The 19,694-nt window shown below is 42.3% G+C and overlaps 2 protein-coding genes and 1 long non-coding RNA gene across 4 annotated transcripts in view; 2 read left to right on the forward strand and 1 right to left on the reverse strand.

Moving 5' to 3' along the window:
• Window positions 1-19,694, reverse strand: part of LOC6737708 — a 32,590-nt gene that overhangs the window by 8,960 nt on the left and 3,936 nt on the right. For both annotated transcript variants that reach the window (XM_016169743.3, XM_016169744.3), the window contains exons 2-3: window positions 16,925-17,412; window positions 1,081-1,304 (exon numbers count right to left, since the gene is read on the reverse strand). In XM_016169743.3, the coding sequence (XP_016031483.1) occupies window positions 1,081-1,304; window positions 16,925-17,195 (495 nt within the window). In that variant the 5' untranslated portion in view covers window positions 17,196-17,412. The remainder of the gene's footprint in view (window positions 1-1,080; window positions 1,305-16,924; window positions 17,413-19,694) is intronic.
• LOC123327174 lies at window positions 5,365-5,774 on the forward strand. The gene is made up of 2 exons (XR_006541704.1): window positions 5,365-5,619; window positions 5,693-5,774. It is a non-coding gene; the product is annotated as an uncharacterized LOC123327174 (long non-coding RNA).
• Window positions 8,510-9,821, forward strand: LOC6737709 (gustatory receptor 68a). Its single transcript, XM_002084505.3, has one exon. It carries the CDS (start codon window positions 8,562-8,564, stop codon window positions 9,804-9,806), a length of 1,245 nt encoding a protein of 414 aa, XP_002084541.2. The 5' UTR covers window positions 8,510-8,561; the 3' UTR covers window positions 9,807-9,821.

Consider the following 19,694-nt stretch of genomic DNA (forward strand, 5'->3'; position numbering starts at 1 on the left):
ATCTATAAATAAATATTTATATTTCTGTGGGCTGCTGTTCATTTTTATTGACACAAAGTGAGATAGATGGTGGGCGAAATGTGATTTGCACACTATGCTGCAGGAGAATCAATGACTTTTATTTGATTTCGAAAATGGAGAAGCAACATCACTTAATTCACTTAGCATATATATCCGCATTTGCATACATATCATCGTTCTGCCTTCTGCCACGAGTGATTCAAATTTGAATTGCCTGTTTCACAGTTCAGTTCCTAATAATTCAATCTACTGTAGCACTAAGCCCACATCCACACATCTCCTCGTATCCATCCAATCCTTCCCCCTGCATATGCACATAATTACAGCTCCGCGCAGATTCCCCATCCTCGAGAATCCGCCGCCCAGGAATTCGATACACATGTACATAGGAGGCACATGTGGCAGGAACTCCGACTGCGTTCCTGCCGCAATTTAATTGTTCACACGGCGTTGGGTGACTCACTCATGTGATTAGCCATTTCCAGGCGAATCAATAAGCTGATGGTGCATCCGTACACTGAGAAAAATGAACTTTGAATAGTTCTCAACAAGAATTCTGTGGGCAAACTATAAAGACTCTCTTTAATCTATAATCCAATTCAAGGATAGTTTGACTGCAATACCTTGGTATATCAAACTGAACTATCCTTGAAGTTGATAATATAAATCTATAATTATTATGATAATATAGTTGGTCTAAGAAATCCTTAAAGCTTATTTCTTATTTAACATTTCGCCATTAAATATAATCAAACCAGCTTTGCAAATTCCTTGAATCAATAACTACGTTCTCATAAACTTCCCCTAACATCTTTGATTATTAAAATTTTTCTTAAATCTACCCATCTAGAACGTCATGGGTGTAAAATGCCGCCGAACAGATTCACTTTGCCTTTTCGATTTGCATATGCAAATGCGGAATTTCGCTAATAAAAATGCGGGGCACGTATCGCATCCACAGGCGAGTTTTTCACATTCTCCAAAAGGCAGATGCCAATGTCGGCATAATTACCCCACCAAGAATAAAGGAACAGAAGTCCCTGAAATCCATGTACTCACCTTGGGCGTGGCGACGGCGTGGGCGCCATCGTAAACCAGCAGGTGATCGTTGCAGTCCAACTGCAACATGTCGAAGCGGAGCATGAAGCGCTGCAGCACCGAGTGCGTCTGGAAGGTAATGATGCAGTCCAGATTCCGCTCGTTCTGTGACCAGAGCACGGCTCCATCGATCTTCCGATACAGTTGCTGGAGGAAGTGGTTCTTGCACAGCGATTGCATGTAATCTGCAAGAAAAGGGAAAATCATTAATCTTAGTATCGCGAATATACATAAAACTATTAAAACATTAGTAAGATTAAAAATTAGTCAGTAAGTTATTTCTATTTAGTAGCTAAAAACTAAAAATATATGAAACAGTCTATATGGAGTACTCATAATAAACACCTGTAATATTTATCTCAAAACATTCCTCTTCATTTGTTTAATTTCATGTTTTTAATTTGAAATGTGACCTCTGCACATTGTTCTTCTCATTTACATCTCCATCAAGCTTTATTTTACATATTTTTTTAAAATAATTCCATAACCCACATAAAGGATAAACTCGACTGCTCCAGCTAGGACCTGAATGAAACCCGCCACTTGCCACAGAAATCTGCAGGACGTCTCTCCGTTGGCAACTTCCTTTGGCTTAATGGCGCTGCGGCGTCTCGTGCGCTGCGCCGGAAAATGTGCACTTAAATTTTAATGGAAGGATGAAAAATTCATTTACGCTTCGCTACGCGTATTACTTGCACATGTTTCCGAGCTCACCAGTTGCGTTTATTATGCCCTCGCAGACTGCAGTCGACTGCAGTTTGGCAACTGGATGCGGTGGATTTGCATAATGCCTGATCAGGAATTCAACGCACACGTTAATACCTAATGTACTCGTAAGGGGAACTTAAAAATAAGTGTAAATATCTTTTAGATGTTAGCTGAAGTATTATTTTTCCATCAATCGCCAGTCAAAGAAGAAAGCTTTGTATAAATCATCAAAATAAGTTTTTAATTGGCACATATAAAGTAAGTTCGAAGCTATAAACTAATGGAATGGCTTTAAAGCAGGAAAAGTTCCAATGTTTTGCCCCATCCCACTTTTGACCTCCCAGAGATATTCCTATCTTATGATAGGAACTTTTCCCCACTTTTAGTGATAACTTTGAACGGTCCAAGGGGGACAGTTTTCGATGCTGAACTTTTAATTTGCCGCGGCTCAATCAAAACGACCTCAACGACCCGAGGAAAGTCGAAGCCAGCTGCAGGCAGGCAGTCAGTCAGGCAGTCTGGCTATCTGGCAGGCGGCAATGCGAAAATAATATCGCATTATTTAAGCAACTTTTAATTAGTTTGATGGCGCAAACTATGGCGCTTAAGTGCCAAATGCATTAACATGAAACGAGAGCCATTTGGAGGAGCTGCTCTCCTCCGGACATCGTGGCATGCAAATGAACCAGCGAACCCCCGCATCCCACATACTATGCCATAAAACCAACGCAGGACATCGGCCGGATTTTTAATGAAACACAATAATGTTACTGTGTGTGTGTGTGGAGCAAGGGGGGGTTGGTTTGGGACTGAGTTTAAGTGGGACACCCCCCAAGCTTACGTGCGCCTGATTTCAGGCAATTTCCTGCCTAGCAACCGCTTCCGCTCCCGCCGCCGCACTAATTCAATTTCGGTCCCAATAAAACGCACACGAAAAGATGACGCCGCATCCTGGCCAGCTGGGAGAGATGTGGTTTAGCAGCAGGAGCTGGAGCAGGAGCACGCCCAAGGAATTTACTACAAATTCGTTTTACGCCCTCAGTCGCAGGAGGCGGATGATGATGGGGCAAAAAGAGCCATCATGTGAGCTCCTGGCTGGTCCTGGCTGCTCCGCCCTGTGAATGCCTCATTTTCGGTCACAAATGTTGTCCTCGTCGCGTTGCCAACTTCAAAATTGAATTCACAATTTGGATTGAATTGCTGACAGACTTGGCTGCCCATTGTTTTAGACCCTATAGCTTCTCTACACGGAGCGAAATTACAAAGGACTGCCAAACGCTCAGTCTATAAAAATATGTAGCATACTTTTTGGGGCACACTGTCTTGTAAACTTTGGTGACCATAAATGAACTTTAATGATGATGTGATATAACATTGCCGCACTTAAACTGAAATTATTTTATGCAACTTATCTAACTTTGAATTTCTTTCTGTGCTTTTCTGCCAAATAAAACGGATCCTAACTCCCTGACTAGGTAGACAGTTTCTTTGGCTTTATATGTAATTGGCAATTTCGTTACACATTTCGCTTTGATCTCCGGCAAAGTAAATAGCCGAGTGTACCAAAGAGCTGAACTGGGCGTATTGTGGGTGGTGGCCAGGGGGGCGGGGCGTGGCGTGTTGCCGCCCACCACCTCCTTTGCCACCTGCACAAATTGGCCGCAAGCCACTTGGTAAGTAATTTTCCGTGGCCTTTTCGGTAGTGGAAATTTTTGGCGGTAGCTATTCCGCTTGTGTTCTGTACTTTGCTCAACATTCAACATTCTAGTGAATAAACAAGCCCGGGAAAATAAGTCACGAGTCATGGCCCTAACGAGGGATTAACAGATTAGCGTTAAGTAATGGTTAACAATCATGATACGAACGAAATATGGCCGTAACAAAGCGGTCAGTTTGTTTTAGGGCTGGCTAATGGCTTTTTCATTACGATTTAAATAAATAAAACAAATTACTTTAAGAACAAGCTGTGCACAATATAAATAAAAAAGCTTTATAACATTTTATTTAAGGAATATTAAGGTATGGAATACCATTGATCAACTAAATTTTAACCTATTTGTATTAGGCTTATATGTATCTATTTTATTTGAAAGGTATTTCAGTTTAATTGTAATATAAAAATAGATTAGTTAGCATCAAATACTTTAACAGTAGTTAAAAACATGGGAGATAGTTTTGAAAAATTACACGACTCTGTCGAGAAATCTCTGAATATGTATATCAGAAGTTATGCCATCGGAGTTGCTTCTTCGTCCTGATAAATTCACTTCCAGCTGCTGCTGCTTGAATAATTTCACTCAGCTGGGAGTGGAACATCGACAGCGACAAATGGGCCAGCACCGAGATCCATGTGCATCTGTATCTGTATCCGCATCCGTATCTATATCTGCATCCCATATGGCAGCTCGAGGGCGATGGAGGTTTGAGTGGGAAATAGAAATAGAATTTCTGCACAATTTGCCATTGAGATATGTGGGGTCGGGGATAGAGGGAGCGAGGGACAAAAGCACAAGGAAATGAACCGGCAGAGACAATTGTAAAATATCAATTACGTTGTGTGGAGTGAAAATGGAGCGCAAAGTGCTCGGTTGCCGCTTCCGTTATCATTGGCTCCTAGGCGGCCAGAAATCCCTCAATCATTTCTGGACAGGATTGCGAGGCGTGCTGCAGAGTGAAGTGGAGTGGCGTCGAGTTGGCTGTGTTTACCCCCCCGCCATGTACGTATCGGGATTATCATGCATCTGCGCTGATCCCCCCCGGGGATGGGAGATATACCGAGATAGATGTGGGGGGCGGCAACATTCAGTGGGTGTGGAAGTGGAAGTGGGAGTTGCTGCGGGAGTTGGGCGAAGGACAAGAGCAAATCGTGGCTGCCTTCGGGCTGTCGGGCTTTCTGTGTGAAGTGAAAGACAAACGAAAGCCGCGCAGGACGTTGAAACCCATGTGACATTCATGGCAGCCACGGGATGGAGATGGAGTCGTTTCCCATCCAGCAGATACATTTTCTATAAATTAAGGCATTTCTGACACAAATGCTGGCAGCTTCAGGGAAAACAATTCCATTTGCCGAGGAGGCGGAGTCGCGGATCTGTTGGCTGAAATTGCAACATGCTTCAAGTTCGGCTCGTCCATGAGCCAAAGTGCATGCACTCAGAACAAATTGGTACCAACAAGCGGTAGAAATTGATTTTAGAAATATATTATTCGTAGCTAACAATCTAAGCCTAATAAATTTCTGGCATTTTAAATGCATTAAATTTCAATATAACCATAAAAGCTTACGTATTGAAATTCTATTAATAAATGTAATATTTTTTTTCAGTGCCCATTCATATAGATATACACACATAAGTATGTTTATCTTCAATTTGTTTATGCATTCGCTGGGAAAAGCAGCAAAAAGTAAATGGGTAGCAGCAGAAAACAGATAACGACAAGGCACAGAGCGGGCATAACCACTCGGATCTGTAATGGGAACTCGGACTGGAGGGCAGGGATTAGTTTTGATGGCTGGGCAGCCAAAAAACACAGGAAAATGGCCTGCTTGAAATTAGGGATAAGGCCCGGCTTAAATCCTCAGAGCGTCCCACATCAAAAGGGAGATGGCTCGCAAGGAAAAAAAAAAGGAAAGAAAACTGTTCAATCTGGACGGCGTGTTCATGAAAATATCAAATCCAAAACTGGCTGAGCCTCATCTGCCAGTGAAAGCCAATTTTTCAGTTAATGGCCGGGATTACCCGGTTGGAATGTCATTTGCTAAGACTGAGCCACTGCCAAAAGGAATTAAAATTGGTATAATTAATTTGACAGCTTTGTCGCCCGCGTTATTAATCGACTAATAATGCCATTGGATCTGTTTTTCCAGGAGACGCGAGTCGTTTAATGTTGCCAATCGAGAAACCTTTCTTTGCAGCTCTTTTGCAAGTTATTGCGATGGCTAAAATCCCTCAAATTGCCAGTGGCAATTCGCAAACAATCTGCAAACGTCCAAGTTGCGAGTCGTCACCATAACTCGCGGCACTCGGAATCGCATTGGAAATGGCCCTTGCTAGCGGAGAAGCCATTCCGCAGCTTAATGCTTCCGGTCGGCGATGGCGAAAGGGATGCCGGAAGTGTTTTGGTGCTCCTAAATGCGTTTTGGCCCGGACCTCTTCGTGCATTTCTTTCGCCATTCGCCTCCCTGGACACTAGATGTCTTCGTTGACTCTGGCTGCAAAATGATGTTTACTCTGCTTTCTAACTTTGTGCTCCTCCTGATTCCTTGGAGCACAGTCACACGCATGAACCGACCTTCGCAAATAAAGCCATCCCCAGTTGCACAGTTGGCAAAACTAGTGAGTTTTATGGACACTATATTGTAGGAGCTGGAAACGAAAGACACTGAAATTTCTTTGCGTGTAGCTCAGTGCCGTTTTCTCCTTGAATACAAGTCTTCGCCAATGAGGACACCTTAAGAGTATCGGCAAATACGGCATATAGAAGCTAGGTGCTTTGAAGGCGGAGAATTATTATATTCGTTGACACGAGTAAACAAGAGAGTTCCAGCTAACGCATTTCCCAAAGGATATTCCCAAGGATAATCACTGAGCATTGCAAATACGCTAGCAGGTGTATTGCAAACTACAGACGATAAGTTTATTTGATGAAGTTAACTTTGTGCCGAACTGTGATTAGAGAAAGTTTCGAAGATGCTTTCGCAAATATTTCGCTGGCTCGGGAAAAGTTCGGTTGGAAAAACAAAATATATGAGTAGAACTTCAATATTTATTGACTCTTCATGTTTTAGTTGCGCTAGTTCAATAAAGTGGTTAAATCAGTTTTAACTTTTTCGGAGTCCTCACTTGAATGAATTTGAAAAGTTATTCAGCTACTTTAGTAGTTGTACTCTTGGTACCATAAAATATATTCAGTTCATTACTTAAATTATGTAAAAAATCATCTAGACAAGCGCAAGCAACATGACGTATACTTAATATTACGTATCCGCCCAGTTTCAACAATTACAGATCCAAATCTCGTAGATACAAGCTGTTATAGCTTTGGGGCTTTTATTTATTATAGTTCATCAAGGGGTCTACTTAATTAGCCTTCTGCCCCAAAAATTTTCCCTGAGCCCGGTCAGCATGGTAATGCCCATTTAAGGGCTTATACTTAGCATTTCCTGCTGCTCAAAATTCCCAGACATCGTGATGCAAATTTAATGTAAATATTTTAAACTAATTTTCAGTGATTATGCAAAACCACAAATAAATCTGCAGCAATGGAATAAACGAGAGGATGCCCACCGTAAACGTTGGATTTTGGCTGCTGGATGGTGGATGCCACAAGGAGTAGTAGCAACAATGGATGGCTGGCTGGTTGGATGGCTGGAGGTAAAGTAACCGCAACCGGGGCAAGCTTAGTGCGTGCCCCAAAGCGAGGATTGGACGAAAGTTTCGTGGGTGGGTTGCATGGTGGATATGGTAGTAATGGTAGTGATGGGTTTGAGGGAGGTGGTTTTCGGGGGTCAAAGTTGGTTTTGCTGCTCTGCTCGATGCAGAGTTGTGGCAAAAACTTTGGCCCGAAATCTGTTCGGTTTTCGATCATACCCGCCCACCAGGCCGCCGCCTCTTTTACTCCGGATGTGCCCGGCAACTTGGCTGCAACAAAATAATTTCGCTGGCTCGTTTGTCAAACTAATGGCAGGAATTTGAGCAATTTAAGCAACAAAGGTTAAACAATGAATTTCCTGTGCTCCTATATTGAATTTTACTGGCCCTCGAGTGACCCTCGACGTTCGTGTAAAGTCATTGCCCCCACAACTATACACTGTGGCTCTAAAAAAAATGGGTATAAAATAAAAAAAAAAAAAGAGATTCATTACATGCAATACAAGTTTAAATGGATGGGCTTCAATTTGAAAATATAAACCCCTTTTAATTTCAGCTAAATTTGAAATTTGAGCATGGTTCTATAAAGCAATTTAGTCACTTGGAAATTGTTTCCAGTGCATTGTGGCACAACCTACGCTCCATCCAGTTGACTAAGCTATAGCTGCTGGCATCGACATCTGGTGCCGGACTCACACGCTCCATTAGCGCCACCAAAATTCGATGGCATCTTGGAGGCACTGGCGATGGCCTGCGCCCCAAGGATTCCCAGATGACGCCTCTGGTCTTTTGTCGCTGCTTTTGCTGCTTTAATGAAATAATTGAAGTAAATGTCTTTCGCCTGGCCGACTTCGTCCATCCAGCTCATCCGTCGAAGGCGTTTGCATAATGAGCATAATCCCCATTCAGTTTCCCTGCATCCTGTCGTTTCCCTTGGGCTCCCCGGAATGCCCGTGTCCGTATCCGTGTCCGTGTCCGTCAAACCATTCACGTGGCCCATTGAGCTGCGTCCGCCGCCGGCGGTTTGTCAAAGTAATTGGGCTATTTACGTGGCGCATTGGACGGAGCTTTTAAGTTTCGCGGATATTTATGTCAGTCGGCAATTATGACAGGTCGCATTAGCTCGTAATTACCCAATGATTGTATTGCCACCACGCGAACTACTTAGCCCACGCATCAGTCATGATTTTGATCAAATAAATTGGACACCAAGTTAATACGATAATGATGATTTTTCAGCTACTGAAAGTTCAAAAAAATGCCTAAGACTTGTTCATACTATCAATAGCATCATATTATTACGTCTATTTGCTGTTTATGACAGCTAATTAAAGGTAGTAATAGAGCAAGCCTGCTACTCAGTTAATGACTGGAGCCACCAAATTGTTTCATTTTAGTTACTGCCACAAAGCACACCACATCGATATGAAGATCTACCAGGACATTTGGCCTATATCCAAGCCCTCGCAGATCTTTGCTATACTACCATTCTATAGCGGAGACGTCGAGGATGGCTTTCGCTTCGGAGGATTGCGTCGCTGGTACGGACGTCTAGTGGCCCTGCTTATACTGATCGGCTCACTGACATTCGGCGAAGATGTGCTCTTCGCCTCCAAGGAGTACAGATTGGTGGCTAGTGCCCAGGGTGATACCGAGGAGATCAACAGGACCATCGAGACGCTTTTGTGCATCATCAGCTATACAATGGTGGTATTATCGAGTGTACAGAATGCATCCAAACACTTTCGCACTCTTCACGACATTGCCAAAATCGATGAGTATCTGCTGGCCAATGGATTCCGGGAAACCTACAGTTGTCGCAATCTGGCCATTCTGGTCACCTCTGCAGCAGCAGGTGTCCTCGCTGAGGCCTTCTACTATATTCACTATCGTAGTGGCATTGGCGGCAAAAGGCAAATCATCCTGCTCCTGATCTACTTCCTCCAACTGCTCTACTCCACTCTGCTGGCCTTATATCTGAGGACGCTCATGATGAATTTGGCACAAAGAGTTGGATTTCTTAACCAGAAACTGGATACGTTTAATCTTCAGGATTCTGGCCACATGGAAAACTGGCGTGAGTTGAGCACGCTTATAGAGATCCTTTGCAAATTCCGCTACATCACCGAGAATATTAACTGCGTGGCCGGAGTTTCGTTGCTATTCTACTTCGGCTTCTCCTTCTACACGGTCACAAATCAGAGTTACTTGGCCTTTGCTACATTGACAGCCGGCTCATTGAGTTCCAAAATAGAAGTGGCTGATACCATTGGACTATCATGTATCTGGGTTTTGGCTGAAACCATCACAATGATTGTGATTTGCAGCGCATGTGACGGCCTGGCATCCGAGGTGAATGGCACGGCACAGATCCTGGCGAGAATTTACGGCAAGAGCAAGCAGTTCCAGAACCTCATCGACAAGTTCCTAACGAAGAGCATCAAACAGGATCTTCAGTTCACCGCCTACGGATTCTTCTCCATTGACAACTCAACACTCTTCAAGATCTTCTCGGCTGTTACGACCTATCTGGTGATTCTCATTCAGTTCAAGCAGTTGGAGGACTCCAAGGTGGAAGACATTAGTCAGGAAGACATTAGTCAGGCTTAAGAGCAAGTTTAGCTATAACATAGATTTAATTTCGATTAATTTAAATGTATCTTAAAATATTTGGTTCATGTATTTTAATTAAAAAATGCACAACATTTTTCTGCCCACAAGGATGTTAAAAAATTGGGTCTCTCTTCTATGGATAACAATACCCCATGTGAAGTGCCCCATTACCTACACCATAATTTGTCGGGATAGCTCGTGATGGAAATCAATTTCAAGCTGACAGCTGCAATATTTCCAATGCTCCTGCTCTCGGTGGGGAAACAAACATTGCAATGCGTACAGCTCATCAAATCGTGGGCACGCGGTGGATGCCAAGGGGCATGCCACGTGCAACTTAAACGCATCATTAAACTTTTGTCACTTCTCAGAATGTGGCAACCTCAGACCAGAGGCACTCGAGCGTGCAGCCAAGATGAAGTGCCAAACTAATGAAGGAACTATGGAGCAACCGATGGGGCGGACCATCCACCAACACGAGCTGGCGAAAAGGACATGCCCCAAATGGGCCAGACGATAAGATTCACCCAAGTCGTCTGCCTGTCGCTCGTCCTTTTCCTTCCATTCCCATTGCAATAATCAAGCGAATTGTCGCTTGTCAAAATGTTTGAATAGTCAAAAGTTTCGGAATTTATATTTCACCTTCTTTTTTTTCTTTCTTTTGTCCTGCGGCACAGTTCAGCTCCGATAGCTCTGACTTTTGAAGTGAAATTTTATTAAAATCGATGGTAAAACTGAAAAGTTCTGCCAAATGACTCTCGTTAAACATTTAGTTTTGCTACTTCAAAGATGCAGTTGCAAACTAAAACTTTCTGCTTATATCATGATATTAATGATCTACTTTTGATATCAAAACTTAATACATAAATATTTGTTAAAATTAATAAGATATAAGCTAATATTTTCAATATTAAATTTAATTTTTATAAAGAACATTTCTCAATGATTTCCATTTATTTTCGACAAAAAGAATCCATTTCTTGAAACAAAACTATCCTTGCAGTCAATCGTCTATTTTTGCCCATTTTTTCCCTAGAATTGCTTAAGTTTTTTTCTGATTGAGTAAACTTTGAGTTTAATTATGCGCGCTTTTCAACTTTTCATTAAGAACTTGTCAAGGAGCTATCAACTTGTCATGCAGCCATCGAAGGGCTGCTCAATCTACCGCGGAGCAGATCATTTCCGGAACGAGAAGGTAAGCCCAGATGAGCCCCGCCGGATATCCGGTTGGATGTACGGTGCAAGACGCCGGCGGGCCTTTTGTTTGTTTATTTTGGCCCTCTCGCAAATTCTTAATTAAATTTCGCACTGCCCTTGTGGGCCGGACTTTGGCTGGTCTTAACTGGCCTACGTACATATACATATATATTTTTCGAAAATCATTTTTCCTCTTATTAATTCCATTTTTGCTGCTGCTGCTGCCGCTGCGAAACAAAGCGAAAAGTTTTTGCATAGTTTTCCCAGCGAGCTTAGCCCTACCGTTAGTTTATTACGCCATTGTTGGTGCTGCGTCTTTTCTCTATTATTTTTTTGTATTTTATTCTATTTCATTTCATTTTTTTCTTGTTTTTTATTATTGTTGTTTACTTAGTTCGGTGCTATTGTCTAGGCGCTTCTTGTAATATTTTTCCTTCAGCCACCGGCCACGCCCACCGCCCACCGGAATCTTGGCTGCGGAAGATAATTTCGCCGCTTTGTTTTTTCGGGCGGCGCGTGGATTCGCCGTGCAACGCCTAAGTGGATCACGCGCACACTAACTTGGCTAAGGATACAGGACACAGGACACAGATACACACACACCTATATATATATGAAAGTATATCCCTGGCCGAGAATACCCCGCCGATACAATGCCCATGATGACGACACGAAAGAGGTTTGGGACTCGTAGTGGCTTTTTGCTTGAATAGAATACAATTTTCTGTGCATTTGATTACAAAAGGGATTCATGTGCTTAACTGAAGGCACAATGCCCGGAATGTTCAACTCATTTTATGCCCCTTTGTGGCCCGTTTCATACTCTTTCCCTCCATCTTCGTTCCGCCAGGATTCGAAATCCATCAATGCAGCACTTAAGGATTGTAGGTGGAGCTTTAAGGTTTCCAAATTAGAAGGCGAAACTGGTTGATCGGATTTTCTGCAATCAAAATCTTGTAAGCTATTGCGATGGCAAATTTGCTCAAGCTTATGCAATATTTCTATAATAAATTTCTTAAAAACAATATATATTTTTTATGCCACACTGGTTTATAGCCCGCAACAAACATTTATCACTTTAAAATCATTTAGAGTTTATTTGCACCAACATGAAACAAGCAAATAAATACTGATTGCTTGACAAAAAGTAAGCCTTTTAAGCCAATTAAAAATGGGTCAAAAGTTTGCCAATTCCCCAAATTCAATTTGTCAAACCCAATTCCCGCAATTGACAGAATGTGTATTGCGCTACTCATTTTTTTTTCTGTGGTAATACATAAATTAAATTTGGAAATCGTTTTGGTTGGAGCAAGTGGAACACGGGTCCGCACTCACTGACTGGCACATATGTACATGTATAGTCGTACATATATGTATTGCATTTATCGACCGATTTCGCATAATAAGCGATTACCTACTACCGATTCCAGCAGCAGAGCGGAAATATTGATAAATGATCCGCCCACGTTCGTGGACAATTTCACAAAACCAATTCGCAGCGAACGACGAATTCATTGTTCGCTGTTTTGGGGCTTCGGTGCTAAAATGCTCCAGTGCTCCAATGCTTCAATGCTCCAATTGGAAAATGGAATCGGGAGGGGCCTTTTTGGCAATGACACCATGCCGCGGGATGCCAACGCATCAATACTCGATTTGGCATCGCTCCCTCGCAAACTTCGAAATTCGAAAATTTCGCTCCCAGTTGCGAACTACAACAAATGGAATTTATTATGCGTTGCCTGATTTCTATCCGCTGGCTGCAATTTATCTTCCATAAACATTTATCTGCGCATTTGACTGTGACCTGTCCCATTTCTCCAAGGATCGCTGAGCAGCTGAATCATCGCCACTCGGCCAAGATTTATTATTATTAATAGTGGTGGAGCTGGTCAAAGGTGGCACATAATAATGCCATTTTCAAGTCTAAAGTAAGTTAGCTTTAAGTTAGATTGTAGCTTTTATATTAAAGTAAGTCCTTCGATTTAAAATCTGGCATAAAAGGGGTTAAGCATTTGGGGCGTGCAAGTCAAATAATGCCACTCACAATTAATCAAGATCTGCCAGACAATCATTTCCTCACTTAGGGAAGTTTTTTAGACAGTGAAAGGAAAGCGCCGCCAGATGATTGCTGCGGCTTGTTACAAATCTCATTTCGTATGCGCAAGGATTTGGGCAAAATTAAAATTTATTGCCCATGGAAAGTCCTTGCTCCTTGCCCCGTTTATCCCCTCACCCCCACCCTTATTCCTCAGCCCTTTTGCCTTTGTGAATCCAAGCGCTGACGTGGGAAGACCGCATTGGACTCCTCCTTCTCGGTCGAAACTCATTTTGGAATATTTGTATGTAGGCGACGGGTTGGAGCGTTCTTGCCGCAGTGGACCAGTTGGTCCCACTCTCGCCATTCCCATTCCTATTGCCACTCCCATTAGGAAGCTCTGGCTCCCAAGCCTCAAGTCCAAATCCGTTCATTCATATTTATGCCACACAAAGAGCAAAAGTTTTATGCCACTTCTTCGTCCTGCTCGCCGTCGACAGTTGTTTTTCTCACAAATTTATTGGCAGTTGGCCATCAGCTACTGTTTGAGTTGGATTCGGGGGAACATTTTGTGGATCTGGGATTGGATAACGGGCAACGTGACATATTTTCAAAATTGTATAATGTTCGCATTATTGCAAGAATCGCACAATTGGATGCGAGAAATGATGAGGGATTGGACATGATGAACAAAAACGCATGACAGTATCCCTTGTCAAAATATATACGCATTTTAGCCATTTTCAAAACAATTTTTACATTAAAAAAAGAAAATTCTTTTAGGAGTACAACCTTTTTGTTTAGTTTTATAAACCGTGTTATTATTTAGCAACATTTTCAATGTTTGTGTAGAAATGAGATTGAATTAGTTTAGTTCAGCTAACCAATTAGTAAATGAATTTAATTAAAGTGCTAACAAAATGCATTAAATAGCAGAACACTATGTTTTTCCTACTCATCAAGCCCGATCAATGAACGCATGCCCAATTTGACTAAATTGAGAGCAATCCAATTATCAAAAGTGATATACTTGTAACTACATACATACACATATGGTGATATAATTACGTGCAAATATTACGCACATAATTGCAAATGGAGGCCAGAGTTCCGGTTCGTTGACAGTTGCAAAGTTTTTGGTAGATACACCATGAAGAGCTCACACAAAGTAATTATGCAAACCACTTGCAAATGCCTGTGAAAACCCCCCCAAAAAAAAGCAGCCTTTATACACATTTATCTATATGTATATATGCCTGAGTACACATTTACTTGCGAAAGTAAGCGTTTGCAAGTGTTTTGCCAGAATGGAATTTGAGTGAGAGCCAAACAAGTTTGTCCCCCGACTGACTATCCTGCCCGTGCGACTCATTATAAGTTACGCTAATCAAGTTGAACGTGCGACCGCATTCAGTGGTGAATTGGGTGAGTTGGGGGGAAATGGGTGATAAGGGAGCAGCTGAAGGATGTGGGAGTAGCTGGGCGTGGCCACCAACCGGATGCCTGGCAGACGACACCAAAGTGGCTGCTTCGAGAGCCGAAGAAAGGAAATGACAATTCAAATTAAAGACACCAGAGCAGGATACTATATTTTTTTTTTTGGCCAGGATGTTAAGATGGTAAAATCCAGCAGTAGAAGAATGGGGCTAAATGGAAATATGGGCTGGCTGGGCATAACCACGCCCACCACTCGCATTGCCACTTAACATGAAATTAATTATGAAACTTTTGTGCAAAATTTTGTTGAACGAGTTGAAAAGTCTTCAATGCTGCTGCTCGACAGCGTAATAAGTAGGGGGTAAAAGGAGTTGGCAGCCAGCAGGGGGGAGGGGGGGAGCAAGGGAATCAGGCAGTAAGTATGTGGCCGGTAAAAAAGTTAACGGCGATGAGCATGGGAAATTAAGTACACGCCACGTGGGCCACAAGTCTGCTGGGGACAGCGAAGGGATGCCAAGGGAGGCGGCACTTGCGGTTCGCGTTTGTGTCTGCGTTTGAGTTTCACTTGGAGTCGGGGTGTGTGACCACAGCAAATAAGGAGCAGCAGGCGCAGGATCGGGAGCAAAACAAGGAGCAGGACGTGGAGCAGGAACTGAAGCAACAGCGAGTGCAGCTAAGCGTCGCCCGGAAATGAGCAGGAAAAACGAACTCGGAGCGTTGCACAGTGGCACGCGGTGCAAAAGTTTGATGGGGCCACTAAACAGGTTATTAAATAAAATATCTTAGGCTTGCAATCCTTTCTAAACTTCTTTTTTAAAATAAAATAAACTTTCTAGGTGCTTAAGCAAATACTAGATATTTATACCTTATCTATGATTAATGTAATGCAATCTAATGCAAATTTTACGATATTTTTTTGTATATACCCAAACTAGAGTGTGTTGAATGTGCAGACATGCAAATGCTAGTTAGCATCGACACTTGTCACCCTATATATTCCAGCGGAGGCTGCAATTAGGCTGCGTTGCAATCGCGTGGAGGAAAGTGCGGGAAATGCTGTGCAAGTGGCAGCAGCCGCGTCAGCAGCAAACCGGAAACGGGCCCGAATAAGTATGCAACGAACTTTTTCAGCGCCCTCGACTGGCAAACTTTTGCAAGCAACTGCGACTCCGCGTGGCGCAAAAAGATGGAGGCGGCGCCCCCAATTGCTGGCATGTAAGTTGTTTTACTTCAAATTTTAATTATGATTTAATGCTAAAATACGGAAATAATTTGCGCCAACAACGTTCGTCGCCGCAACGCAAACTGGCACGGGTACGCGGCGCATGGAGTCGCTGCGCCCGAGTAATTCCATTTCATGGGTCGGCAATCGCGGTCACCATTCTCTGCTTAGCCGTATCGGGGAAACCATATATACACCGCTCCATAATCGGACTATTTCCGTAGCCAGGCTTGTTAGGCACAAATTACTTTCCTGACGAGACGGACAATATTTTATAACTTTAAGTTTGTTATGTTTAATGGAAATGAAATAGCTAATGGCGCAAGCAACTTGAGTTCGTTTTAAGTCTTAGTAGTAGCTATCTGTAACTGTGTAATTTCTCAATTTCTAATTTAGTTGTAGATCCATTCTTACCATACTAAAATTCTTCATCCAATTCAAGATGCACATAAAAACGATTGGCCCAAATATGTATGTATATGTGTCTTCGCACGTGCTTTTGTACACATGTAAATACTTCAGTGTTGCACGTTGACATTGCATCGTAAAAATGTGTATTTATTTTCTGTTTATTTGCCGCATAAACAATATATGCGGAAAGTGAATGAATTACCACACAATGTTATCGCACCCACCCACATATATGAATTTATATACATTTGCGTGAGTGCGTGGTTTTTATATGTTTATAGTTCGAGGATTTACATTTCTTTTCGGATTTTTTCTTCCGTTCAGCAACATTTAAATGCACTTTTATTACATTTGCTCAAACGAATTTTTTATTGTCGAGCAAAGGAAATCGCACAAAAAACATAAAACTAAGCTGTTCACAGATTTCATTGTACAAGACGAGCAAAGTTTATGGACGGTGGATAATGTTCTCTTTGTACATATGCTCGCATAAAGTTTCGAAATGCCAATGCCAGGATATATATATATCTTTTTGTATTTGAATAGCACATATTGATGATAAGCAAAATAAGATTACATGGTAAACACTTGGGACTTGTTAGGGATATTATATAAGTAATAGCTTAAGAAATAGTACAAGCTGAACAATGTAACAAGTTAGACAGAAAAATTTAGAAAAATTATATAATGGAGTAATTTTCAAAGCTAAATTTTTGGAGTATCAAATATCCCGCGCATATTTTACAAATTAGCTTAGCAATTAAGAAACCATAAATCTATTGTCTCATAAATATTAGAAAAGGGTGTACTCACAGTGTTTACTCTTTTCGGCGGCCACCTGACTGCCTGGTGTCTGGGCGAGAATGGCGAGCAGTCCGATGAGGATTAGCAGCCATTGGGGAATGCCCGACCCCGAACTTTGCCTTTGGGTTAGGGTCCCTGACCGCCGGACCGGTTCATCATCATCTGCCGCTCGCGTGGGGATGCGGGCGCGGTTGGGGCAGGAGGAGGAGGAAGTGGGCAAGGACATGGGGCCGTGGTCGGTGGGTGGACCCGGCCCACAGGATGTGGGCATCAACAGCATCGCCGAAGCTTCGGTGGCTCAATTTTCGTGGCTTTCGCTACTGCTTTCGCCGTCGGGCTGCCTAAAAAGTTGGCTTCGCTTTTGTTCGCTCGCGATGATTTCTTGTCGCGTTTGTCATTCTCTGGCAATTAGAAGCTTTCATTTATGAATTTTCCTTCCCCCGAATGTGTCGCCTCATCGGAGATTAACGGGCTTCGGCCAGCGTTCCAATTTCACTCTGCAAGCAAAAAAGTGCATTTGGTAAGAAAAAAAATGTGCTATTTGGTGTCTGACAAAATTGCCAAAGCAATTGGCAACAGCTTGCGGCCAACGAATGATATTGGATAATGGTTGGGGAAATTAATTTTCCACTGCTTTGACACTTTAATTTAAAGAAGCCGAGGAAATATGCTGCCATATATATCAAAACTATATTTTCTTCTTGGGAATATACAATGATTTCAAAGTAAGAGATCTTAAAATCTGATTATGCTAACATTCCCCCTTTCATCTTAATCCCCCATCGCAATGCCCACTGGATTGGGTCAATATTTGGAAGCGTTAAGACATCTCATAAATCGAGGCAATCAATGCATAAATTTTGCCACTGGGAGTGCAGAAGCAGTGGCTCGCACTAAAAAGAGCATGTAAAGTGAAATATTACGCATACGCCGTGTGGATGGGTTTATCATGGCAGCGCAGGCCATGAATACATTGTCGCCCCATGCAGATGCCACCCACACGCAAAAGAAAAAAAATAAAGGACGTGTGTGCTGGTGTTAAAATGTAATAAGGAACTGGCGTTGATTCCCAAGTACTGCCCAGCTGCTCCACTTTGTTCCTTATCCGCTGGGGAATGGAAAACGGCTAAACGCCATGGGGCTTCGCTGGCAAGTTTATCACACTTAGAAATCGTCGCCAGCTGCTCCACATAAAGCGAAATAATAATGAGAAATCAGAGGCAGCCTGCAAAAAAAGAAAATGCAACACTGGGACACATCCATGGACTCCACACACACTCTTATACTCTTTCATAGCGGAATGAAACTGGGAGCCGCACTCAAATCGGAGGACTTGGCCAGTGACCGTGTCACACACATTCTGGCGTGCCTGACATCCAGCCAACGCTCAAATTTCGTGTTTAATTAAATCTGATTATAGCTTTTCACTTTGTCCTCCTTTGTGAGCCACTTTTTTCTGTGCCTGGCATCTCCCCACGAGTGGCTTTGTGTACAGCCCAGGTCCCATGATGAATTTAATTTCTATAAATTCCAATGCCCAAGCCAAACATCTTGATTTTGTGTTAGACGAGAGCAACAGACATGGGAATAGTTTAATTTCAGAGTAAAGAAGCGAAATACTCTAGTGCACAATTTCTCTAGAAATTTACAGGGAACATATTTTGTATGTGTCCCTAAAATATTGTCAAATTCAATATATAAGCTGTAATTATATATGAAAACAGCCAGAATGTTAAAGAAAACATATTAAACTAAGCGAAACAAAAAGTACTTTGCAAAACTTTCAGTGATTAAAGCACGATGTGTATCCAAACTTTTCACGAAACAGCAAACAATCGAAGACAAGCAACAAAATGTTGGGCAAGGAAAACTACAATTAATAAAATACCCAAGCGAGGAAATCCAGCTACAGCGATTCGCTTTTCAGGAAAAACACACACACACACACATGTGAGTGACCTAATATTCACACTTGCACACATAAAAGGAGGTGTATACGAAATACAGGCACATGTATTTCCATGGCTGCTATTTTCCTTTTTTTCCTTCATTTTTTTTTTTTTTGTGTTATTGTCCTGGCCGCCATGGCAACCAATTTTCTGGGCAGTTGAGAAAATCGCTTTCGAAAGGACATTAGAGGATATTTCTGCCAGTTAGCGACGACCAATTTTCGTGCGAAGCGAAATAAAAGTTTACGCTTTGATTGCCCTCTAATTTACAAATTCGGAAATCGGAAAATACAAATCAAAGCGAATAATTTTGACTTGGCCGAATGGAGTTTTTTTCCACCGCTCCCTTGTTGCACAGTGGAAATGGTGGAAAATGTGGAAATGGTGGAAAGTGTGGGAGAGTGAGTGGGGTGAGTGAAGCCGCATAAATTACCAGCACTAGCAATTCAACACAAAGAAGGCTGAAACGCAACAAAAGCCGCTTTGCCGGGCTCCGGCTCCCTGGAAACATGGCCAACAGTTCCAGCAGGAACAATAACAGTAACAACAGCTGAAACTATGGCCAAAATGGCCAACACAACGTAACTGTGAAGAAAAATTAGGCGACATACAATTAATGGCCCTGTGGGGTTTCATCGTCAAATCGCTTTGGAGCGCACATTCGTGGGGATTTTTTTATTTTTCTACTTTCTGGATATATGTACAATCTTTTGTTTGATTTTGATGCCCGAGTGCGTCCTACTATTTACCATATTCTATGGAGCCTTTCTAGAATGGCCTAAACAAAAGGATTTGGAAGTAATGATAATATGAATGGAAGGTTTTCTAGG

The sequence above is a fragment of the Drosophila simulans genome, chromosome 3L, assembly GCF_016746395.2.
Source record: "Drosophila simulans strain w501 chromosome 3L, Prin_Dsim_3.1, whole genome shotgun sequence".
NCBI lineage: Eukaryota > Metazoa > Arthropoda > Insecta > Diptera > Drosophilidae > Drosophila > Drosophila simulans.

Bases quoted from the DNA above. Each gene is read 5' to 3' on its own strand.
- LOC6737709 (XM_002084505.3), top strand. From the start codon at position 8,562: ATGACTGGAGCCACCAAATTGTTTCATTTTAGTTACTGCCACAAAGCA.